Source organism: Syngnathoides biaculeatus, chromosome 10, assembly GCF_019802595.1.
Source record: "Syngnathoides biaculeatus isolate LvHL_M chromosome 10, ASM1980259v1, whole genome shotgun sequence".
Classification (NCBI taxonomy): domain Eukaryota; kingdom Metazoa; phylum Chordata; class Actinopteri; order Syngnathiformes; family Syngnathidae; genus Syngnathoides; species Syngnathoides biaculeatus.
The window spans coordinates 7,107,367-7,129,840 of NC_084649.1; the positions used below are offsets into that span (position 1 = coordinate 7,107,367).

Consider the following 22,474-nt stretch of genomic DNA (forward strand, 5'->3'; position numbering starts at 1 on the left):
AGTCCAAAAAAGGGGAAGACAAAGAAATGCGAGTTTCGATTGAATTAAATGCTGTTGTTTCTGGGTTTAAAGCCATCAGAGCAATGAGAGCTCAGACTGCTAAGCAACATCGGCATCTTTGGGGCAGGAGAGCGATTCTTAAAAAAAAAAAAAAAAGAATCATAATTACGTATCCAGTAAACGTGAAATATATTTGGAGAGTGAAATAATTTTTTTTTAAACTGGAAACGCAATTAAAAATTGTTTTGGAAAAGTTTAACTTTTGAAATGTGACTCTCGAGAGCCATTAAAAAAAACTAATACAATATTGTCCCAAGTATGGAATATGACCATACTGGTTCCTGGATAAGTCTTTGATATAACATACATAGTGCACATTTACGCATAAAAAAGATTTCTCCATACACGAAAACAGGTACTGTATATACTCTGATATTTGTACATATGTGCATTTAATATACCTGTACATATATATATATATATAGCAAATTGCTATTTTTGTATATTTGTACTACCACTAGTACGATAACTACTCCTACTACTACTACTACTACTACTACTAATAATAATAATAATATAATAATAATAATAATTTTTGATATGTGCGCCTCCATCTTCCTCCCTTCTTCTTCTTCTGATTATTACCACGGGTAATATTTCATGGGCACCACGCAATCTTTGTTCCCTGTGAAGATAATAAATGGCCTAATCGTTATCAGCAAACTACTGGGGGTGTCAGCAGCGACCGAGGCTGGAAGCGGGGGTCCAAAGTGCCGCTGAATAAATTGGTGTTCCTTATCTCTCTCTCCCAGATTATCGCCGCCTTTTCAAACTTGCACAACAAATACATTGAATGCATCTAATGCATCATTTGTGCGCAGGGGGAGATGGTGTAGGTCGATAGAGACAGATAGGCGCAGAGAATGAGAAATATTTACACGGATGCGAGCTGTGCAGCCAATATAAACTGCATTTGGCGTTTATTGGCCGGGTCATCTGTGCACACACACTTAACATATCAATACAAGCTATATTGAATATTAAACATCACGATGATATGATGCCTATCTCTCTGATTAGTCCCATCTCGGTTTTTGAGTTTCGGCTCACCTTTTCACTGTGCGTCATTGTTTGGAGGCAGACCAATCTTTTTCAAAATGAGATTTATGAGCTATAGGCAATTTTAATCATTTTTGCGAGCGCACCATTTTACTATTTATGGAAGAGATTGCCTCGAAAATATTTACTTTGGTCAGTTGATCCATTTTCCACCCCGTGTGTTATCATACACTGTCTGCTTGAATGAGAGCTATACCAAATCCTTTAATTGATGTCAGACGTTCAACGAGCTGCGTGGAGGACACTCCCATTCACTTTAACTTAAATGTGACCTTTTCCTACGACAGCGCCTTGGAAATTGTATAAAATGTTGCCTGAGAGCCAAACCACCATGCGTTTATAATAGAGCATTAGATGAAATGCACTATTTATGGGTGACACTTATGAAAAAAAATATCTTCAAAACACACACACACATACACCTTTTAATACCGTGGCAGCCCCGGTGGTGCTCTGATGGTCTCCTAGACAACCGAGATAACGGTGCAGCAGTTTTCCATATCGGCCCTGGAGTCTATTATAGCGCGGGATTAGCTTTTCCGAAAAGGTCAGACGCAAAGTCACCAAACCTGCTTTTTTTTTTTTTTTTTTTTTTGGGCCCGTTCTCCCTGCATGTCCCCACCGCGAACCTGCATTCATAAACATTGCATGCGCCATTTTGTTTGATGAAATTAGAGTGAAAGTGCTGTTTGTGTCCATGTGCTTGAAAGTTGACGGAGCAGAGACACGAGTCCACTGGTATTCCAGTTTTAGGCCGCAAAACCCTGCAGGAGTAAATCGCCTGTTATGTAGCGACCCCTAGTGTGCAGAATATGCAACGACCCCCCTGAGGACCAGCCGGCTGTGTGAGATTGATTCCACTGCACTCTATGCATGGATGTGCATGAAGGATTGAGCCATTTAGGTACTTGCAACAATGAAGTGAGCCCCAAACGGGGAGTGAGACTATTACACAGCTGGAATGTTCCAGCTGGGATTCCCGGTGGCTGTACAGGAAGTTAAAGGAGCTCTGACAGGAAGTGTGCTCTCATGGAGGGTCAGCGTTTGGGCGGTGAGAGAGGGAGAGAGATGTTTCCTGTTGGCTCTCGCCACATGTTTAGACGCCTTGTTTCGCAGTCTGATGGCCCTTTTACGTTCTCGGGTCACTCAATAGCTCAACCCACCAATCTTTCACAAGCTCTGTGGTGAGTACTCATGTAACTAGAATAGAGAAATACTCTGCAAAGAATCATGAATCATATTTCTAGTACGACAACAGAAAGCCCCGAACAGAAAACGTAGAATTGGGAGATAAAATCACAAGTAAGGTGTGACAATAAGCAATGTATGTGTAGCAGTATTTTTTAATACTAATACAATGATAGTTAACTATATGTAGAACATCTAATTAACAAACCCCCAAAACGTGATCGTGAACCTGTGTATAGCACTCTAATGAGCATTAGTACGGTTTAATGACATACTTGTTGCTAAAATTTAGTTTTCTTAATGGCTGGCTTCTTCAGCCAAAATCTAAATACTGTACACGTATATCATGTATCTATAAAAATAGATGTGTAAACACTAATAAAGCCTAAAATCTAATATTGAAACCTTTGGTGGATCTGTGGTGACATCTTCCATCCATCCATTTTCCTCACAAAGATTGCGGGAGTGCTGGAACCTATCCTAGCTGTCAACGGGCAGGAGGCAGGGTAGACCCCGAACTTGTTGCCAACCAATTGCAGGGCACATGGAGACAGACAACAGTCGCACTCACTATCTCACCTAGGTGCAATTTAGAGTGCCCAATTAATGTTGCACGTTTTTGGGATCTTAGAGGAAACCAGAAAACCCAGCAGGCACGGGGAGAACATGCAAACTCCACACAGGAGGGGCCAGGTTTGAACACTGGACCTCGGAACTGTTAGGCTAATGCTTTACAGCAGCCCCACCGTGCTGCTTGCCTGGTGACATCTTCTATTTAAAAAAAAAAAAAAAAGACAGTGTAGACAACTTAAGTCCTACGGTTACTTTGTCATGGCCCCCTTTCACCATTCACTTAAACGAGGAAGTGCTTACACCCGTTTTGATGAATGCAGAAGTACGGTACTTTATCTTGCACATACCAGACAAATAATGCAGGGGGTCGTCAGGCATTTAAAGTGACCAATTGTAATCTGCAAATCACGCAGTGTGACAAAGCTACAACAATGAGTACGGCAATAAAACAGTGCTAAACCCCGTCCACTTCTGATATTTTTACATTTCAGGTCCAATTTTACACATGAAAAATATTGTCAGCAGCAATGGTGAAAAATCCTTAGCATGTCTGAGGTTTGGCAAACCTATCTCTGCCTTCTTGTGGGGTCTACCCGCGCTTATGTGAGTTTCCCATATGGGTACTCCAGTTCCAGCCGTTCTCGGACACCTGGTCCTCGGACATCTGGTCCTCAAAAGTATATAAACGGGAAAACTCATCTAATGGGGCCCCCTTGGTTGGTCAAACGCACCTCAGGTAGGATTCAACAAAAGTTTGTCATTTACATCATTTAGACTTATTTTTATGTAATTTCATGTTTGAAACTGAATTGTAGTAATAAGAAGTCATTTTTATTTTCATATGACTAATATGTAATAAACAGGTAATATAAGTTAATTTAGCTTGATAAACGTGCTCTTCCTTTGCTACAAAACTACTATTCACACACATCATGACACACAACATCGCAAATGTGCTCACAAAGTTTGTTCCCGGGTCAATATTTTACTATGATGAACACATTTATCAACTGTGCCGTTGGTGTTTTAAGTCATACCTAACATTCTTTATCACCACTGACCCACTATTTTCTATTTCTGTTTTCTATTTCTATTTCACTTGTTTCTTTCAGCTTGTCCCGTTAGAGGTCGCCACAGCATGACATCTCAGATGAACGCTCATATTTCTATTTCCCTTGTATATTCACAATTTGCTGCTTGTGAATTCACCTATTCACAAACTTTCTGGTAATTTATCCTCCATTATTCACTTAAGAACCTACCTTTTCGCTTTTGTCCTCAGACCAAATCCCTGTGCAGTGGCATCTTAGTTTTCATGCTGATGGCACCAAATCGATCGCAACTGGACTGTCCTGGTTCTCTTAAACATTCTGAAGACTGAGCAATATGGCCAACCCCGACTTAATTCTTGCGTGGTGTGCAGGGTTCTGCAACTATTTCTATGAGTGGCCAGAGGTTTTGCTGCAGTTCAAAATTTGATTCAAAATGTGTTGTGAAGCAGCCAGATAAGAGATGCACTAGTTGCATAACTGCCTGTTCAATGTGTTTATATAGAATCAAGCTTAGGAGGATTTGTGAGACACTTCTGAGCTCCAGCCATCCTCATTATATTTGAAGTACAGTACCTCCTTGCATGCAAGTGTTTATCAAATTGTATTTTTCTCAAAGTGCTTGTCCTGTCGCTTGTCTACTAAAGGGTTGGTAGTTTTGTCGTGAGAAATACTTTTAGTCCTTTGGTCGGAACATAAAACTCCTAAATTAGGTGAATTCACAAATATGCAGGGTTTCACGGTATGTTAACCACTTGTAAAGTCTTGCATGATATATCACATCATGGTTCTACCACTGAGGTTTTGTGAAACTTCTGAGGCCTTTGGTACAACAAGAGTTTTAATAACACACTTCGGGGCGGGTTGAGTCACAGGATGCAGATGTGGCCACATGAAATGAAACTTCCGGCCCATCAAAGCATTTAGTGTCAGTTTGATGGACTCCCAATTCGCAGGCCGCAGACACAAACGAGCGAATGTTGCCTCATGCAAGAAAAATCAAGAGCAAGGAATTTATAGGAGAAAGGGAGATCCGAAGTGGAGATGTGATAGCAAGATATGTGGATTGCGAGAGGAAAAATCTCTTTGTCTCTGGTGAGCCTGGTAGACAATCAAAGTTTCCTATCAGCTGTGGAGTAGGGGAAATTGTCTGCCCTGGGAAGGAGAGGGCCACTCTCACAGCTAATGGGAAGTGCCCCTGTCACTATACTGAGGTCCGATAGAGAAAGTAGGAAATGTGTCTCCGTGTGTGTGTGTGTGTGTGGTGTGTGTGTGTGTGTGTGTGTGTGTATGTGTTGTGCGTCTGATCAGAGAGAAGCTCGACAGGCTCGGCGACTGTCACGTGATCCAAGATGATACAACATCTAAAGTAGAGCTTCATCTGCCGCTTATCCTCCGCACCAAGGGACTTCTATGAGCCGCGAAGCCTTGCTTTTTCGGCCAAACTTGGCCTGAGAGGCATGACCATCGCTGCTTTGATGGAGCGCCATGTGGCAGAGATCAGTGGGTCTTAGTGGGAGTTGTGGACGGTTGCAAACAAGGGCGACAAGGGAAGAGGATTACTGTCTCGTCGATACAAATCCACACCGAGAGGGAGGTTGACATCGGCGTGCACGCTGATAGGCCAAGCTCGCAGTAAAAGTGTGTAAACATCCGCATTTGGGAGCAAAATGGAAGCAGGCTTTTGATGCTTGTCTTGCTAGCCTCCGTCCCCCACCTCTTCCATGCGAGACAAGAACTCCCCTCTCCACACCCAGAGGCTCAATCCTTCGGTTGAAAGTCCCATCTCCATCTCTGCACTCCTTCCTCATGTCTGTCAGAGGTGTCTGTCAGCCACACTCCCGGCCGCTTCCCTCCTGCAGCTGGAACGAGGACCACAGACGCCCCCATTGTCCTCCCCACGCACGCTCGGCACCACGCGTCCGCACGCAGGGCGGATCACACCTGCCACCTGCCATGGAGGCCCGTATCTCAGGGGCGGGGCTTTTCATCCATTGCTAACCTCTCATCCCAGCAGCCTGTCACTGAGGAATGGTGGCTCACAGAGCCGCTGCTGTGAGGAAAGGGCTTCGTTTTAAGCAGAGCCAGACATACTCAACACGGCCTAGGTGTGCTGGAGGGGAAGGTTTTAGGTTCAGATTCACATTTCCCCTTTTCGTTGACATTCTTTTATGCAGGGGTGAGAAGGATTGAATGAGTGCATGTCATAGCAAGTGTGTGTGCACACAATAACACAGTGACAGTGAGGATGGTGGCTCTGTCTTAGTGATTTATGAGCGTGTGCCGTGAAGGGTCTTCTGAGCAGGATATTATTGCCTGACTGGTGACTTCTGCCACTCGCTTTCTTTGTGCGTCTAGGTGTGTACGTGGCCATTTTCTCAACGCGGGAAAGATTAAGAAGGAAGTAGCTGCAGGTGAGCCCTGCGCTTAATCAATCACCACCACGTCACCACAGCCAAAATCTTGTGGATTAACCTTTTAGCTGTGACATAGTTTGACTCCATAGTTGCTTTTATTTTTTTCATATTTTTTTTTCTTCTGGCAGATAAAGAAAGAGCACACTCTGCATCATTACTCCCCTTCAGGAAAGGAAGATAATAATCAGTTTCATGTATGTGGGTACCTTACAGCTCAACCACATGGGCCAAGTAGTCCCACACCTTGCACTAACCCCCTCATCCACCTCAAACACGCGTACGCCACATCAGGATACAGTGCTGCACATGAATTCCGGTTTAAACAGTATTTTGCTCGACTGACGCCAACAGATAAACCGCACCTCTTCTGCGACCAGTAATCACATCCTGGACCAGAGGACATGGTTTGAAGTGAAAAATGGCTGAAAGGCCTTAAAATCATCAAGAGGAAGCATAGCACAGAAACAAAAAGCCTCACTGTCAATACTGTCAGGTGACATAAACATAGCTACAAGCATCACTTGGACATTAAAGTGAAAAGCTTCTTCGGAGTTTGAATGCTTTTCTGTGGAACCGTTTGATATCTAATTATCAAATTCTGCACTTCCTAATCTGCATCTCTGCCAGACTTTAGTTAAAATGCTAGAAGGACTGAAAGAAAAGTCCCACGTTGAGTAAACATTAGGTGACATGTGAAACTTCTTTTAAGTGAATAAAAATAAAAAATATTATTAAATCAAATCAACAAAATGGTTTAAAGGAGGACTTTGTCGAAAATAATGGGAATGGGAGCACACATTAAAAGTTGGTAGATGAGGGTTCAGTATTTCTTTTAATGCCAAAAATTATACACAGATGTCACCAAGAAACATGTCTGAATTGGAAAAGTATTATCAAAATTCCTCTCTAGCTCAGACATCCCAATGAGTCCGGCTGGAAAACTGACAGCCAATCAGCGTTTGCCACGCCTGCAGTGCTTCTTGTTCTGACCCCACCATTGCTAGTGAATAAGTTTCACCGAACAGAGAATGTCCTCTATCTGGCTTTTTTTTTTTTTTTTGGGTCGAGTTTTGTGAAATATTATTCACAAACAAAACAAAAATACAATGTGCAAGGCTGTGCGTTTGAGCCAGAATACACACAAGCGGAACTTCACACATTAGAGAGGGGCCGTGGCGCTGATGACGAACAATAACAACAGTCGCAATATATGGACCGCGGAGATTTTCCAGACAGGCTTGTTTTGAAAGACAATTTACGTATTGTAACGATCATGAGATGGCGTTTGATGTCTATGATGTTTCAATGTGTTTGATGCGTATGAGGAGCATTCGGGAGTGAGTGGTCATGGAGCAGCAGCTAACATGCTAAAGCTCTCAGGCTGAATTCCTCAAAACACGAACATTACATTGGTGACAAGGAATAAATGGAATCATCTGCAGTATCAAAAAGAAAAGTAGAAAAAGGAGGAAAGACGGACTAGGAGGAAATACGGACAAAGACGAATTATCGAGACTCTACATCTAACGGCTAAGAAGCTAAGGCTACTGACGTTTGATGTTTACGATGTTTCGATGTGTTTGATGCTTTTCTGAGGAGTTAGTTTAGATGTAGACAATATACAGTGTATATCCTATCTTGTGTGGTGAATAGCATTCGAAAAAGATTCCCTGTAGAAGGCAATTTACGAAGGATATCACGAATATTGATAATGTATTAACATGAAGACTAATAACCTGTTAGATCTGTTTGTACACTCATACACTCATGACTGAAGTTTATTTAAAATTAAGCAACTTTTACATACATGCAATTCATGTCCAAACAATATTGGTTTTGTAGCACATATATGACAACTTTGTTGGTTTGGTGCAAAACAGGTACACGAGCAATATAATGACATTCATACTAGGGGCCAACAGTCAACATTTCTTTAACCACCTTACTACTTCGTAAACAATTTGACACATTATCTAGACTACATTTTTCATTTCAATATTTGAGATTGTACATGAATGGGAAAAAAAGCGAAATAAAGTCTGTGTTGGAACAACCCCTAGATGTCACAACCACATTATTGTGTTACAAGAAAGAAAAGAATACTAGAAGCTCATTCAATTATTTACTGACTTTGTCAGTGAACCGGGACAAATGTTTTTGCAGAACAAGGTCCTTTTCTGGTCGCTCCTTTGATGCAATGTCCTGTGGGATATTCTGAGGTAGACAGAGGGTAAGCCCTGGTGATGTCACGCACGTTTCTTCTGGGTTTGGCTGTTAAAGCTTTCACATATCCCGATTTTGCTTGGATTTGAAAAATGTTCTTTATTTTCAAAATTTTTCCGATTAATGTCCAAAATATATGTAATAATAATATTACTTCAGATTGGAGGGTTTATTCTACATAGAAATTTTGGACAAAGTCCTCCTTTAAAAAAAGTATTCACCACCTTCCTGATTTCTGTTCTTTTTTTTTTTTTTTTTTTGCATATCTAGAACACACAAAGGTTTCAAATCCATCCATACATTTCATTTTCTGAGCCACTTATCCTCACAAGGATCCTGGGACTGCTGCAGGCTATCCCAGCAGGAGGCAGGGTACACCGTGAACTGGTCACCAGCCACTTGCAGGGCACACAGAGAGACAACGGTCGCATTCACAATCACAACGGCGGGTAATTTAGAGTCTCCAATAAAAGCATGTTTTCAGGATTTGGGAGAAAACCGGAGTGCCCGGAGGATACAATGGAGACACAGTGAGAACTTGTAAACTTCACACGGGTGGGGCTGGGATTTGAACCCCAGTCCTCACAAGTGTGAGGCCAACACTAACCAGTAGCCCCACTGTGCCATGCAGTTTTCAAACCATCAAACCAATTTTAACATCACTCAGAGACAACCCAAGAAAGTACTATGCAGTTTTCAAATGTCAATTCAGTTTATTATGGCACAAAAAAATCCAAACCAAATCCAAACTAATGCCATCAAGCTGATGAAGGAGTCCTATGGTGCCTTTTTGGTCTGTAGGAGTGCTGAGTGAGCTAGTGGTTGCCGGCTAGCCAAGTGGAATGCAGGTTTTGTGCTTGCTGCAAAAAAAGGAAAAAAAGGGGGAGGAGTTTGGTGAGGTCATGAAGAATGACTGGAATCTCAGATCCAGGAGGAGCAGTGTGGTTATCGTCATGGCTGTGGAAAAGTGGACCAGCTCTGCCTCCGTAGAAGTATAAATGAGGGTGCATCGGAGTTCGCCCAACAAGTCAACATGTGCTTTGTGGACTTGGAGCATGTGTCCGTTTCCCTTGTGACTCTGACTTAGTTGACAAAACTTCCCCCACAACTTGATTACTTGCATTGTTCCAAGCAACCCTGCTGCGACAACCATGAGAAGACCTCAAGATAATTATCAAGAACTGTCAAAATCTTGGTTTGCAGTCATAAAAGAGTCATTTTCTTTGTTTGAACCTAGAGCAGTGAAAAGGGCAGCTTAACAAATACACCAATGAACTATTTGCTTAATATCCAAACTAGCACGCAAGTTGCTACACACAGGTGTTTCTGTGTACTGCAACCCATCCACTGCTATTCAAAGTTGTTTCTAATGGAAGATAAAATGTCCATTTTGGTATTTCACAAACTCTGCAGAAATATTCCAAATGTATGCATTGATCTCTGCGTCACTGTGTCAACTTTGCAGGTGTAGCTGCAAGACTTTGAGAACCCTTTGTCCTGATTTGAAGCTCCAAATAGCCTGAAATGTAACTAAACCATAGATGGGCAATTGACAATAACAACGGCACTTCCAGTACTCCTTGCAGTGAATAGAGTAACAACACCCCAGTGTCTTGAGCTTTGGGTATGTTCAGGGAGTGCTTAGTTTGCAGGGAGAAAATTTTTTTTTTTTTTTGCTGCACTATAGTTGACAACTTGCTGGAAGTCACGTGCATGTATGACATAAGATACAAACTATGGAAATGTAAATTACATCACTGTAATTGCAAACAAAGGCTACTGTACCAAATATTAACATTGGTTTTCTCAGGTGTTCAAATACGTATTTGCAGCTGTATCACACAAATTAATTGTTTTAAAAAGTCATACATTGTGATTTCTGGATTTTTCTTTGTACATTATCTCTCTCACAGTGGACATACACATATGATGAAAATTTCAGACCCCTCCATGATTTCTAAGTGGGTGAACTTGCAATATAGCAGGTTGTTCAAATACTTGTTTTCTTCACTGTATACCACTTTAGTACACTCCTAGCCAAAAAAGACAGAGTGCTGTAATAAAAGCCAAGAGTGCTGGAAATGAAAATATCGTTTCAAGGTGTGCATACTCAGATTTTGATTTTTAATTGAGATATACATGTTAGAGGTTACATTAAAGGTGAAAATAAGTTTTGAAATGACTAATTTGGTCAACCTTTTTTTTTTTACATCACTAAAACCTGCCATTTGAACAGCGGTGTGTAGACTTTTTATGGACTGTACGTACATTTTCAATTGTGCATCATGTCCTTATTAGTTGCAGTTGACTGGAGCTTAATAGCTTCAGATGACTGGCAAAAGGCAGGATAAATCCTGGTCTAATTGCCAGTTAATCACAGGGCACATAAAACAACATCTAATCACACTCATACCTGTGGACGATTTAGAGTCTTCAAAACCTAATATGGATGTTTTATTTATCTAGTTAGTTAGTTAGTTAGTTAGTTATGTATTTGTTTGTTTGTTTGTTTGTTTGTCTGTTGTTTTATGTGCAAGAAAGCTGGAGGACCCAAACAAAAGGTGAACATGCAAACTGCCCAAAGTGATGAGATTAAAACAGTGAGGGAGACAGCCATTTCTCTGCTGCCCTTCTTAGGATAACAAATAATTTTAGTTCATTTTATCTATCTTGTAATAAAGAAATTGTATGATTTGTTTAAATATATATTATATTTATAATGTTTTTGAGAAGATTAGTATAGTTTCATAGACACAGCCAGGGCTTTCCTCCAATTTATGGTTGAGACCCAAAAGCGTAAGTACGTAAGTAAGTAAAATTAATGTTGATAACTGACACAATATTTTCTTATGAACTAATGTTTTAACTCCTGTATGTTTAAATAATTAGTGTAACTAATGTTTCACATACTGTATGTGTTGATTGTTGCGGCAACACATTTTTATAAGTTTGAAACCAAATTTCTAGTTTGGATCTTGAGCTGAAATGTTTCAGCCATTGTATGGAGGGTTTCACCATTGTTAAGTTACTAAGTTCTGATAAGTAATAAAGTTAGCAGTCAATAAAAATACATCTTACTGTATTGAAAAAGACTGAATGAATGACAATGGACGCCTTTTAGTTTTAAGCAATCTTAGTCATCTTGGTTCAATTTGGCACTCGGATTCAGTTTTACATACTTTGCAGCTGTCTTTAATAGATGCCTTGGTTTCCATAATAACAGTGACACTGAAGGGTGCTGATAAATGCTGTTCATCTATTATTTAAACGTATTTTCAGTGACACGGATCATTTCTCATTGCGAGCCTAATGATTAGTTTAGTTGAACGTCTTTTGAATTCCTTTTAATCACTGCTGGCAAACACTCATAATTTGTGGGGCCAGCACTTAAGTCAGAGTAGGCTGATAGCATCAGTGTATTGCAGCAAGCAGACGTGAGCTCAGTGGTCTGTCGGACATTCTCGGTCATCGCAGTGTGAGCGTTTGAGCGGCCCGCCTGCTGTGGGAATGACTGCGCTCCATCTCCCATTGCTGCAAAAACGCATTGGAGCACAAACAAAACTGCCATTGTGAGCATCGGTGCGAACGGACATTGTCTTTGCTTTCCCCTGCCGTGTACTTTCAGAATGATTATTGTATGGGCATACAATATGTTAACATTAGTATTGTGACAGGAAGGGGGCCTGTTATTATGGAGCAGGAAATGACCTGCTAGCACCCATGATGACCTCAGAGGGAAAGCAGTGACCTCAGATTGACCTCTGTGGGCTTCATAGGTGCGGTGCCGTACTCTGCTTCACTACTCTTACAACAATGTTCTGGAAATTCCCTCCGTTGTAAATGAATGCTTGACCACATTATTGTTTTTTTTTTTTTACATGCTTATTTTCATCCAGAAAACGATTAGTATGTCGAAACGCAGTGCAACATACTTACGCTCTATAGAGAAACGACGTTGGAGTTTAGTTTAACATAAGTGCGCCCCCATGTGGTCATTACTATCTGGTATTTTCTGTTAACTGAACTTCCAAGTTGACATATTGTCGTAGACGGTGATTAGCAGGTTTCCCCCAAAGGTCTCAACTCTTAAATTAAGAGTCTGCACATTCACACAGCATTTGTGTGGCTAATTTGTGCTGTGAAAATGAATTGCAACCACTTTCACCTTATGTGAGCTTCAGCTCACACAACCTTAATGAAGCCTAGGGCATAGAAAATGGATGAATAGCTCATGAAATTAAAACTTCAGATGTTACTCTAATGTTTATTTTTATTTCAAATTTGACAGCATTTCATATTTGCACATCCCCATGTCTTTTCTCACACAACCAAGTCACGTATTCCCTAATTTCCATGAAAACAAAAATAAATTCTCAAAGTAGAAAATAACTAAATTACAGATAAAAAGTGACAGACAAAAATTCTGAGCTTGAACATTATCATGGGAAGGTAGAAAAATAGTGACATGCAAAACCAGAGAAAAATATCACAAAAAAATGATACTGAACCGCTTGAAACAATGTAGAACTGGTATGTGTGAGCAAAGACAGAGAACACAAGAGCATGACTTTTTCTTTTGCAAAACATGAAACCTAAAAAATTACAGTAAAACAAAACTAAAAGTTAAGATTTAAACAACAAACATGTGAAGTCTGCCCATGTGGCAAAGGGAGAGTTGCCAACTTGTGATGAACCAGTTTATCACAAGGCACAACGAGTGTTTGGATAAACCCACAAGATGACACGTTATTGGCTGTACATGAAGTGAAAAGTAACTTTGTCACATTCATTGGGGTTGTCATTCATACACGTGGTTGGCTGGCTCCGGGGCAAGTGTTATCATTTTGTTTAGAGAGCATCCAGCAGATTGTCGATACGCCCGATGAGCTCTTGTCTCTTGCTGGCCAGAGTCTTGTCGTTCTCAATGTAAGCCTCTTTCTTCACCTTGCCGGCAACCAATCGCTCCGCCTCCTGGCTGGCACGGCACGCCATCTCTTTAACCTGGCCATCTAGCTTCTGCACCTCTCCCACCTGGTGAGGAGATGATGACAGTCACGCTCCATTCACTATATATGAATGCATGCTGGCAAACATACAAATGGCCCGCACCTTTTCGGCTAAGTCGGAGCCTTCCGCCTTGAGCCGAGCCTGCAGCGAGCTGATCTCGTTGGTGAGGGCACGGTGGTCCGCCTCCAGCGTCTTACGGGCGCTGTTGAGCGCGCCCGTATCACGAGATTGCTTGTAGCGGTTGACCACCTCGTCCATGTGTCGGTACAGGCCCAGACGCTTATTGACCAGGGTCAGCACCTGCTCAGTAATGGAAGCGACCTTCATGCGCACCTCAGCCGCCGGGTCCTTGAAAGGAAAAAAAAAAAAGTTAAACAATCTGATTAAGCCCAGAATGCTCTTCCTCTACATTGTACAATTAAGCTGTGTAAAATGGACTTGTTGCCTTTCATACAACAGAATAATAGCTTTGTGTTCAATTAAACGAGCCCATTTGTGAGGAAATTTATAGATCAATATTTCAGTGTACACAACATGATGTTGTTGCCCGGTGTATTTAATTAGCGGTCAGAGCATATAACTCCAAATCTCAAGTCTTTACACTGACTTGACTTAGTCAGGCTTTGGAATAGATTTTAAAGTTCTGCAACTGGTCCATCAACCACTAAATGGTTTAGGTCCTGAATACATGAAAGAAATGCTAATGGAAGCTCTGAGAGCAACAGACTCAGGTGAAATAGTGGAGTGCAGAGTCCAAAACAAACATGGTGCAGCAGCATTTAGCTATGATGCTGCAAAAAAAAAAAATGGAATGAGTTGCCAACAGAGGTGACATCAGCCCCAAGTGTGTGTTTTCAAATCCAGATTGAACTTTCTCATTGGTTTTTGAGTACTTCCACTTTTCAGTGACATTTCTAGAACCAAAAGCTCTCTTAATTGTAATTTTTCAAAATGTTTTTATGCATTTGAATGCTTTTGATCACATAAAGCGCGTTGAGTTATCTTGTGTATGAAATGTGCGATACAAATACATTTGTTTTGCTTAGTGAATCAATTGTTCTGCATCATAGGATGATAGGGATGGTGTATTTTTCGTAATAAGCCTTGTTGACGCCTCTCCAAATAGTGTTTATGGTTGTGACTATCAACTTCAGGTTTGATCCAATCATTCCAAATATCTTTGTTCCAGATGTTTTTAGGGTTGTCCAGGTGCTGTTTAGCATTTTCCAAATCGACTATTTTGTGGCATTGGCACAGTAACCCATTTCTTCTGTCAACTCTACTCACTTGTCATTATGATTTAAAAAGGACACACATAGCTAAATTAAAGTTTTCCACTGGATCTTTCATTATCCCCCCCAAAAAATGCCCATGTCTGACAAATTCTACCAGAATATATAAATTTAGGATCACAACTGTACAGTCAATTGACTATTGTATAAATATAAATTTGATACAATTAATACTATTGATATTTCCTGTTACTATTCACTTCTAGATACAGTATATAGTGTTTACAGGGATGAGAATGACCAATTTGGAAAAACACTGAAAATGTCTGTCGATGGGGGGATGCCTACTTTTTGTATGTGTTCGGTTAGACATGTTGATACCGTTTTCGGTCCTATCTGCACGGTTACACTTTTTTCAAGCCATGCCCGTCTGAAACAGTTTTTGATTCCAGCATCCTTGTCAATTGCCCTCACTCGATCTTCATCCTTTTTTTCTAACACTTTTGCCATCGTAAAACTTTGAACACACCGTCGGTTCAATCAGTTCTAAATCCCACGCGCCATTACTTGGCTAACTAAAACGTTACACTGCAATTTCTGAGAACCGAGAACACATGTACATGGCAATGGTGAAACTCGATTAACCAGGAACACGATTGGATCGTTCTACTGTAAAACTCTGTTGTCCAATCGAGTAATCTACCGCAAACAAGTTTTAATGTTTATGTCGCAAAATGCAAATATTTACACTACCGAGCAAGTTAGAACGGCATATGATAGTCGTGCGTGCTAGCTGAACTTGCAGCTCTGAGCCCACCATCGAGAGGCAGACGCGCACGACTTCTCCCATTGTAGTTTGAATTAAAGATTACTCTCTTAATGGCTTCAACAAACCTTAGTTATTGCAAAGTCCATACGAACGTAGATGATGACGGTGAAGAAGAGAATGTAGAAGGCTGCGACTACCAAGAGAGGCTCCTGCAGCATCAAGATTTTATTGAAGGTGTAGTGAACCTGTGATTTACAAAGCAGGAACAATATTAATTACACTGTTATATGCTTTATCAGTGGTGTCCTTCAATATCTGATTGTTAAAGTTAAAAAAAAAAAATCATTGTAAAACATGTGACTATGCAAATTACAAAAGCATTTAAAAAAAAATAATCCTTCTCTATTTAGATTGGTTGAATTAAGGGAACTGGACTCTTTTATATGTTGTTTCAACTCAAGATGTATCAACTATAATCCAAAAGCCTTCAGATGTAAATTTGAGGTGTGGAGTCACAATACAGTAGTTTGTGTTACCCGCCGTGGCATGTGAACAACTGTCCAGCATGCCAGCCTGTTCGGTTATCTGGTGGAAAATTTGACTTAAAACTCTTCCTGAAGAATGACAGATTTTTCGGACAGGAATGTCAAAACATTGTAATAAGCGGACAATGGTGATCTGCTCAGGGGTGACTCTCTCGCTTACCATATCAACGGCTTCATTCACACCTCTTCCAAACCTGTAAATCTTCCCAGTCCAGCATTTGAACAGCAATTTCCTGAAAGTAATGCCTCTTCATTTTGAGAATCAAATGAAATGCAGGGCAAAAAGACATTGCTCTACGAAGCTGTGCCATGCATTTATACATTGTGATCTCTCCAATGTAGAGTTCATTGCACTACACTGCAAAAACATCACCATTGTGTTTTATCCAAGACTCTTTTGTGACTACCCTACAGGTATATGCTGGGAGAGTGCACACTTTAATTTTAAGTTTCACATTTTAATTTTGAAAAAGCCCAGATGCCTTTGTCAACCTTGGTGAAATAGCATGACCTTGATGACATAAGTTAAATGCATGAAACCCTCGTCATAAAAGCAGTCTTACCACAACATCCTGAATGTGCTGCTCCACAAGGTTGTTCTTGGTGACAACCAGCACAGGTCGACCGAAGGTATCAAGATAAGTGTAGTGCAACTCATTTGGCATTCGATTAATTTTATATGGTGTATCCATCTGGATGTTTCTAAAGGAAGTAGTAAAATAAAGTATAGTAGCAGTCAAATTTAAGAAATGAGCGTGAAGATTTAAAAAAATAATAATCACGTTTGCCGATACTCACTTTGCACCCTCTGGTAGGATGATTTTCACAGTCATGGTGTCAATGACTTGGTCATCATAGACGTGGTCTACCAGTCTCATTTTCAGTGCATACTGGTCCCCTAAATGGTAGCATATTTCGGAACATACACCAATTAAGGTTCCTGTTCTGCATCAATGTAGTATTCATAAGAACTTCAAAACTTCCCATGACTGTAAAGTGCAATTTACTTATCAAACCATGTCAGACACGAAATACACAACTGCACATACCTACTCACATTTAAAAACATGCATGGAAACATAATGAGGACAAAGAACAATTAAATCATACAAATGAGATTTTACAGTAGTGCATAAATATTTCATTTGAAAGGGACTGCAAACTAAAAGTGTAGTGACCATATGGGTCTCACAGTGATGATTAAAATCACTAAAATAATAGCTCATGCATGTGATTGTTCATCTTCCCAGTTTACCATCAACTGGCCCCACTCAAGAGGTCAACCAATCACTCAAGATCGAAGAAGGGTCACGGTCACTTCTATCACATATATCATAGAACTGCATTTAATAAAATGGCCAAATACTAACAGCTTTAGATAGAGCCAAAGAACTCCTTTGAATTTTGAAAACTAGAGTAACTGATGCCACAAGATGGCAGCAAAGCAATATTTTTGTCTAAATCATACTCCTCAAAATGACCCCTCCATGGATATTGCGAAATCCGTGTCACTGACCAATCAGAGGCCAGAGATCTGCATAAACCAAAGCCCGTTTTTTGCTCCCGCCATTTTCTCAGACAACATTGCATGGTCCAGTATAGGTTTAGTTAGCGTTTTATCGCGTATTTGGGTTATTTAACAAAAAATATGGTTAAGAGGTGTAGTCACTGACTTTGTAATAGTGACGACAGGTATCCTGAAAGGGGAGTTGGTGGAGTTCGATTCGTACCCTTTCCAAAACCGAAGACCCAGTACGAAAAATGCCTTCAATGGATCAAACTTTGTGGAAGACCGCATCATCAACTAAATCCATCTAATATCAACCGGAACACATATGTTTGCACGAAGGTATGCCCTATATTTGATTTTCAATACATGTCTCGTATAAATGAATTCGAAGCATAGCATAACACAGCTGTGTGTGAATGATTGACACACTTATTCTTTGTTGAGCGATATTTAGCGATGATCGGACTGCACAAACGTATTGATTTCTTGCTGGCTCGCGGCCGAAGCTTAACCAGACTGTGTTTGCACGAAGATATGCCCTAAATTTGATTTTTAATACACGTCTCGTATAAATGAATGAGACATTCTCCGCTGGCATAACACCGCTACGTGTGAACGATTGGCACACTTATTATTTGTTGAGCGATATTTAGCGATGATCGGACTGCACAAACGTATCGATTTCTTGCTGGCTCGCGGCCGAAGCTTAACCACACTGTGTTTGCACGAATATATGCCCTAAATTTGATTTTTAATACACGTCTCGTATAAATGAATGAGACGTTCTCCGCTAGCATAACATTGCTACGTGTGAATGATTGAATGAAATCAGAAGCATGGCGTCTCTCTCAGTTAAGAATGTATTGTATTTAGAATCTATAATATATCGTTGATTTGAATGAAATCAGAAGCATGGAGTCTGTCTCAGTTCAGAATGTATTGTATTGTATTTGCCATTTTTACTGTTTGTCTTACGTCAGCGCACGTGGCGTGACGTCACTTCAGGAGGCGTGGTTAAGTGCCCTGTACGGAGGGGTCAATTACTTCAGCAGTGATACCACAAGACAGCCGTGAATCAGTTTCTATTAAATAAATTTCAACGCAGTTCAACATAAATTTCTTGACACCAGAGTAATTCTTCTATTGCTCTGGTCCAAGTACAAAAAACAATTAATAGATGTTTCTTAGCAAAAATCTGAGGATCGGATCCTTCAAACAAATTCATAAATAGGTGACTTTGTGAATGCAAATGAATCACAAATACGCAGTGGTTCATTGTATAATCAAATGACCATGGTCCTGCTTCCTAGTAGCACTATTTGGGAACCCCTCTCTGCTTCAGGAGGGGGCCACGTGGCAATTGTAAAAAGGATCAATACCATTCTTCATGATTTATTTAAAAAAAAAAAAAAACTTTGTTCTGTGTGGAAAAACTACTTATTTTACCACTGTCCAGATTATTTAAAATGGATGAATGTCCAATCCACTCACCAAGAGTGTAGAGATACTCATAGCTGGGCAGGTTGTACCCAATAATGTAGTGGGTTTTCCAGCCTCCAAACAAAGGGAACCGAGGCCTGATCTCTACCTCCACTGAGTCATCCAGAATTTGGAGGTGGGATGTGGAGATGTTCCCAATCTCATCCCTGTAGTAAACATCTTGCGCAGAAGCAGGAAGTATAGTCTGTTAAGAAGAACGGGAGTTAATTGTTATCACAATAAGAAAAACCAGTAATTAAGCACAAGCGCATATACCTTGAAGGACTTGACAGAAGAGATGCCACTGTCTGACTGACGCTGGTAATCGTAGCGTGAAAATGGGCCCTTCAGAATAGCTCCAGTGTGCCTCACATCAATGGTCTCCTCCACAGCGATGTTGCCCCAGTGAGACACTTCAATGGTGCGAGTAATGCTACTGATAGTGAGGAAGGGAGTGTTGTTCTCAAAGTGGATTTTCATTGTATCCTAGAAACGAGAGGACACACACGGTTAAAACTTGGTACTACTTTCCAGCACAGATTGTCACTTTCTGATGAGCAGCACCTGGCTAAACTGAGGTATGTCACTGTATGGACCGTATTCAATAATCTCATCAGTCTTGCTGGGATTTCCCAGTTTGGTGTAGCTCTCCACCGTTTTGGATGCCAGGCGAACACGTGTCGTCTGACTCTGGGTGGGGTACGGCGAGTAGAAGTAGTGGTTGCCTTGAAAAACGACCAGCTGGCGCTCAGCCTGCGTGATGTCCGACGGGAAGGGCTGGAGGACGTGGCTGAACGTCATTTCCACTTTTAGTTTGGCCTTACTTCCTACGACCAGCTTGAATGGAAGAGTTACTTTGAAAAAGACCCCGCTGTAAAAGAGAGCAGCACGGATAACTTACTGTCAATCAAATCAACAAGTATTCTAAGTGCTTTTGCTACAAATGAATAACAATAGTGCGTTACGTTAAGCCGTTAATTTTTGTCTCCTGGATGTCAAGTTGGCCATCATCCTCTTCATCACCTTGCACCTGTAAATCAATTGTTTTTCACTGAGTGCATATTTAGAAGTGCCAGTATATTGTAAGAAGCATGAACAATGTTAAGTAAATGTAACTTCAGCGCAATTTAGCCCTCATTATTTCTGTCATGTCGTAATGTTGGTTTGACTTGACTGATTAGAATGGATGAGCTGAAGAGAGAATACTTTAAGATACTAAGTATACAACTATATAAAGTTAATGAACAACTTATTTAAATAGGTAGTGTTCCATTTTGGGATTGGATTGGTGATCATCGTTTTTTTTTTTTTAACTCGCCGACCAGTGATTGGCCCACAAAACATGAACGTGTGAATCCTACTGCATTTTAAGTTCACTTGGGTTATATGTGTCTGATATTTACATTTGTTTGATGCAGAAATACGAGAATTGGAGACGGTGGTCTAATCATTTTTCATGGCACTCTGCGCTCTGTGACTGACCGGTGAAGAGTGACTGTTTGACTCCAGTCAACAGTAGGCTCCAACTTTCTGCAAACTAACAGGATTTAATCTAGATTTTACATGGTATTTCTAAGTCAGTCAAAACTCTTTAAGGGGGTAATTTCACGGAAAATTTCCTTAGTTCATTCAAATTAATGCAGGTGGAAAAGGTTGCTTGGTATGAGAACGAATGCACCACATGCCAGGACAGAAAATAAGATTTTACGTTAAGGTAACATTGTTCAGTCCCAGATTTAACATAAGAAGATTTGGATTCAGTAAACGACACAAAATACTTTACACAAAGCGTGCACAGGTAGTTTAGAAACATCCATAATGTCTGCTAAAGTAAATGAATGCAACTATGCTTGATTGCTTCAATGTAGATCTCAATCTCTTATTTTGTCCAAATTGTGCGGGTTACGTGGTCCAAAAAGCATTTTTTCCTGTCCTATGGAAGTGGGCGGGTCCCCTGCGCAGTCGTAACCGGAAGAACGCTTCCTAGCGCATACGTGTCATTCTGTCACTAGAACAAACGTGTGCCATTGACGAAGTTCGTCTTCAGAAAATAAAAGAAAGTACTTTCACAAAATACTAATCCAAACAAACCTGTTTCGAAACAGCTCAATCGCGTCAATAATAAACGAAAGATAGCTGTACGCAACTTGACTATCCGTTAAAAGCCAAAGTCGCCGGCCACTCATTAGCATTAGCATATGAGTTTGCTCAAGTTGGAGTTTTAACACATTTAGATGACCTAATTGTAAAGCACAATTTGACACAATAAAAACCTCCTAAGACAAAAAGATTTGGCTCAAACAGGGCAGGGTCGGTCGTGTGTCTTCAGCTATGAAGTAGCCGTCAAGCTAGCCTGCTACTGCTAGCAGGCAACCGCCCGTGGTTGCGCGTTAAGTTTTATTATTAGCTCATTTTCAACTCACGGAGGCTCCTAGGTACGCCATGTATGGGTACAGATCCGGATCCACGGTTAATATCACGTTTTGCGCGTCGTAGCGTCCGTGGTTAGACATCGTAATGTCCACGGTGATCTTAGCCAAATGAGTGCTCAGATCCACGGTCCTCTTTACTTCGTCGTTCACCAAAGTGGCCGAACAGAATGCGGCCATCAACAGTAGGAGAGCGCCGAGCAGGGGCCTTCTCCACATGGTTGCAAAGGTTCAAGACAACAAAAACCGAAAGGGTCTTGGGTTCGGGATAGCTAAAGTAGAAAAGGCCAACACACCGCTCCGCTCACACATGAGAAAGGATGACGCTTCATTCATTTGAACGTGATGACGTCACAAGGAAGGCCTGCGCCCGAGACGACTAAGCGCTTTAGTAGGGAGAAAAAGCCTGCACCTCACTGAACGCTCGTCTAGGACGTACTTCTCTTTTTAATGACTCAATCATAATATATCTGACCATTGGAAACTGTGTGCTATGGTATTAACATGGGATGGAAGTGGGCGGCTATGTGAGTCGGGCCGAAATAGCTCAGTTGGGAGAGCGTTAGACTGAAGATCTAAAGGTCCCTGGTTCGATCCCGGGTTTCGGCAGTAAGTGTGCAGCTTTTTGCAAAAGTACCTCCAAACATTATCTGGGCTACTTGTCCTCACAACAGTCGCGGCAATGCTGGAGCCTGTCCCAGTCATCCACCGTTCCCACCCACAGCCAATTTAGTCGCCAATGAATGCATGTTTTTGGGATGAGTGAGGAAAACGGAATGCCCAGAGAAATCTCACCTCTGCGCAGGGAGAACATGCAAAATCCACACAGGTAGGGCAAGGATTTGAACCCTGGTCCTCAGAACTGTGAGGCCAACACTTTACAACTGCGTCACCGTGCTGTGCCGCCGCTCCTTATATATTCTTTTAATTTTAA

General features: G+C 41.0%; 1 protein-coding gene, 1 long non-coding RNA gene and 1 other non-coding gene across 3 annotated transcripts; 2 read left to right on the top strand and 1 right to left on the bottom strand.

Moving 5' to 3' along the window:
• The first annotated feature begins 2,172 nt into the window (after positions 1–2,172).
• On the top strand, positions 2,173–6,657 carry LOC133507055 (uncharacterized). Its single transcript, XR_009796731.1, has 3 exons — positions 2,173–2,303; positions 6,288–6,343; positions 6,475–6,657. It is a non-coding gene; the product is annotated as an uncharacterized LOC133507055 (long non-coding RNA).
• A 6,162-nt stretch (positions 6,658–12,819) lies between these two features.
• rpn1 (ribophorin I) lies at positions 12,820–21,912 on the bottom strand. Its single transcript, XM_061833237.1, has 10 exons — positions 21,535–21,912; positions 20,077–20,141; positions 19,676–19,982; positions 19,388–19,597; positions 19,124–19,316; positions 16,921–17,020; positions 16,686–16,824; positions 15,703–15,822; positions 13,679–13,924; positions 12,820–13,600 (listed from the first exon to the last, which is right to left on the bottom strand). Exons 1-10 carry the CDS (start codon positions 21,757–21,759, stop codon positions 13,418–13,420), a joined length of 1,788 nt encoding a protein of 595 aa, XP_061689221.1. The 5' UTR covers positions 21,760–21,912; the 3' UTR covers positions 12,820–13,417.
• Positions 21,913–22,076: 164 nt separating this feature from the next.
• Positions 22,077–22,149, top strand: trnaf-gaa (transfer RNA phenylalanine (anticodon GAA)). The gene has a single exon. It is a non-coding gene; the product is annotated as a tRNA-Phe (tRNA).
• Positions 22,150–22,474: the final 325 nt, after the last annotated feature.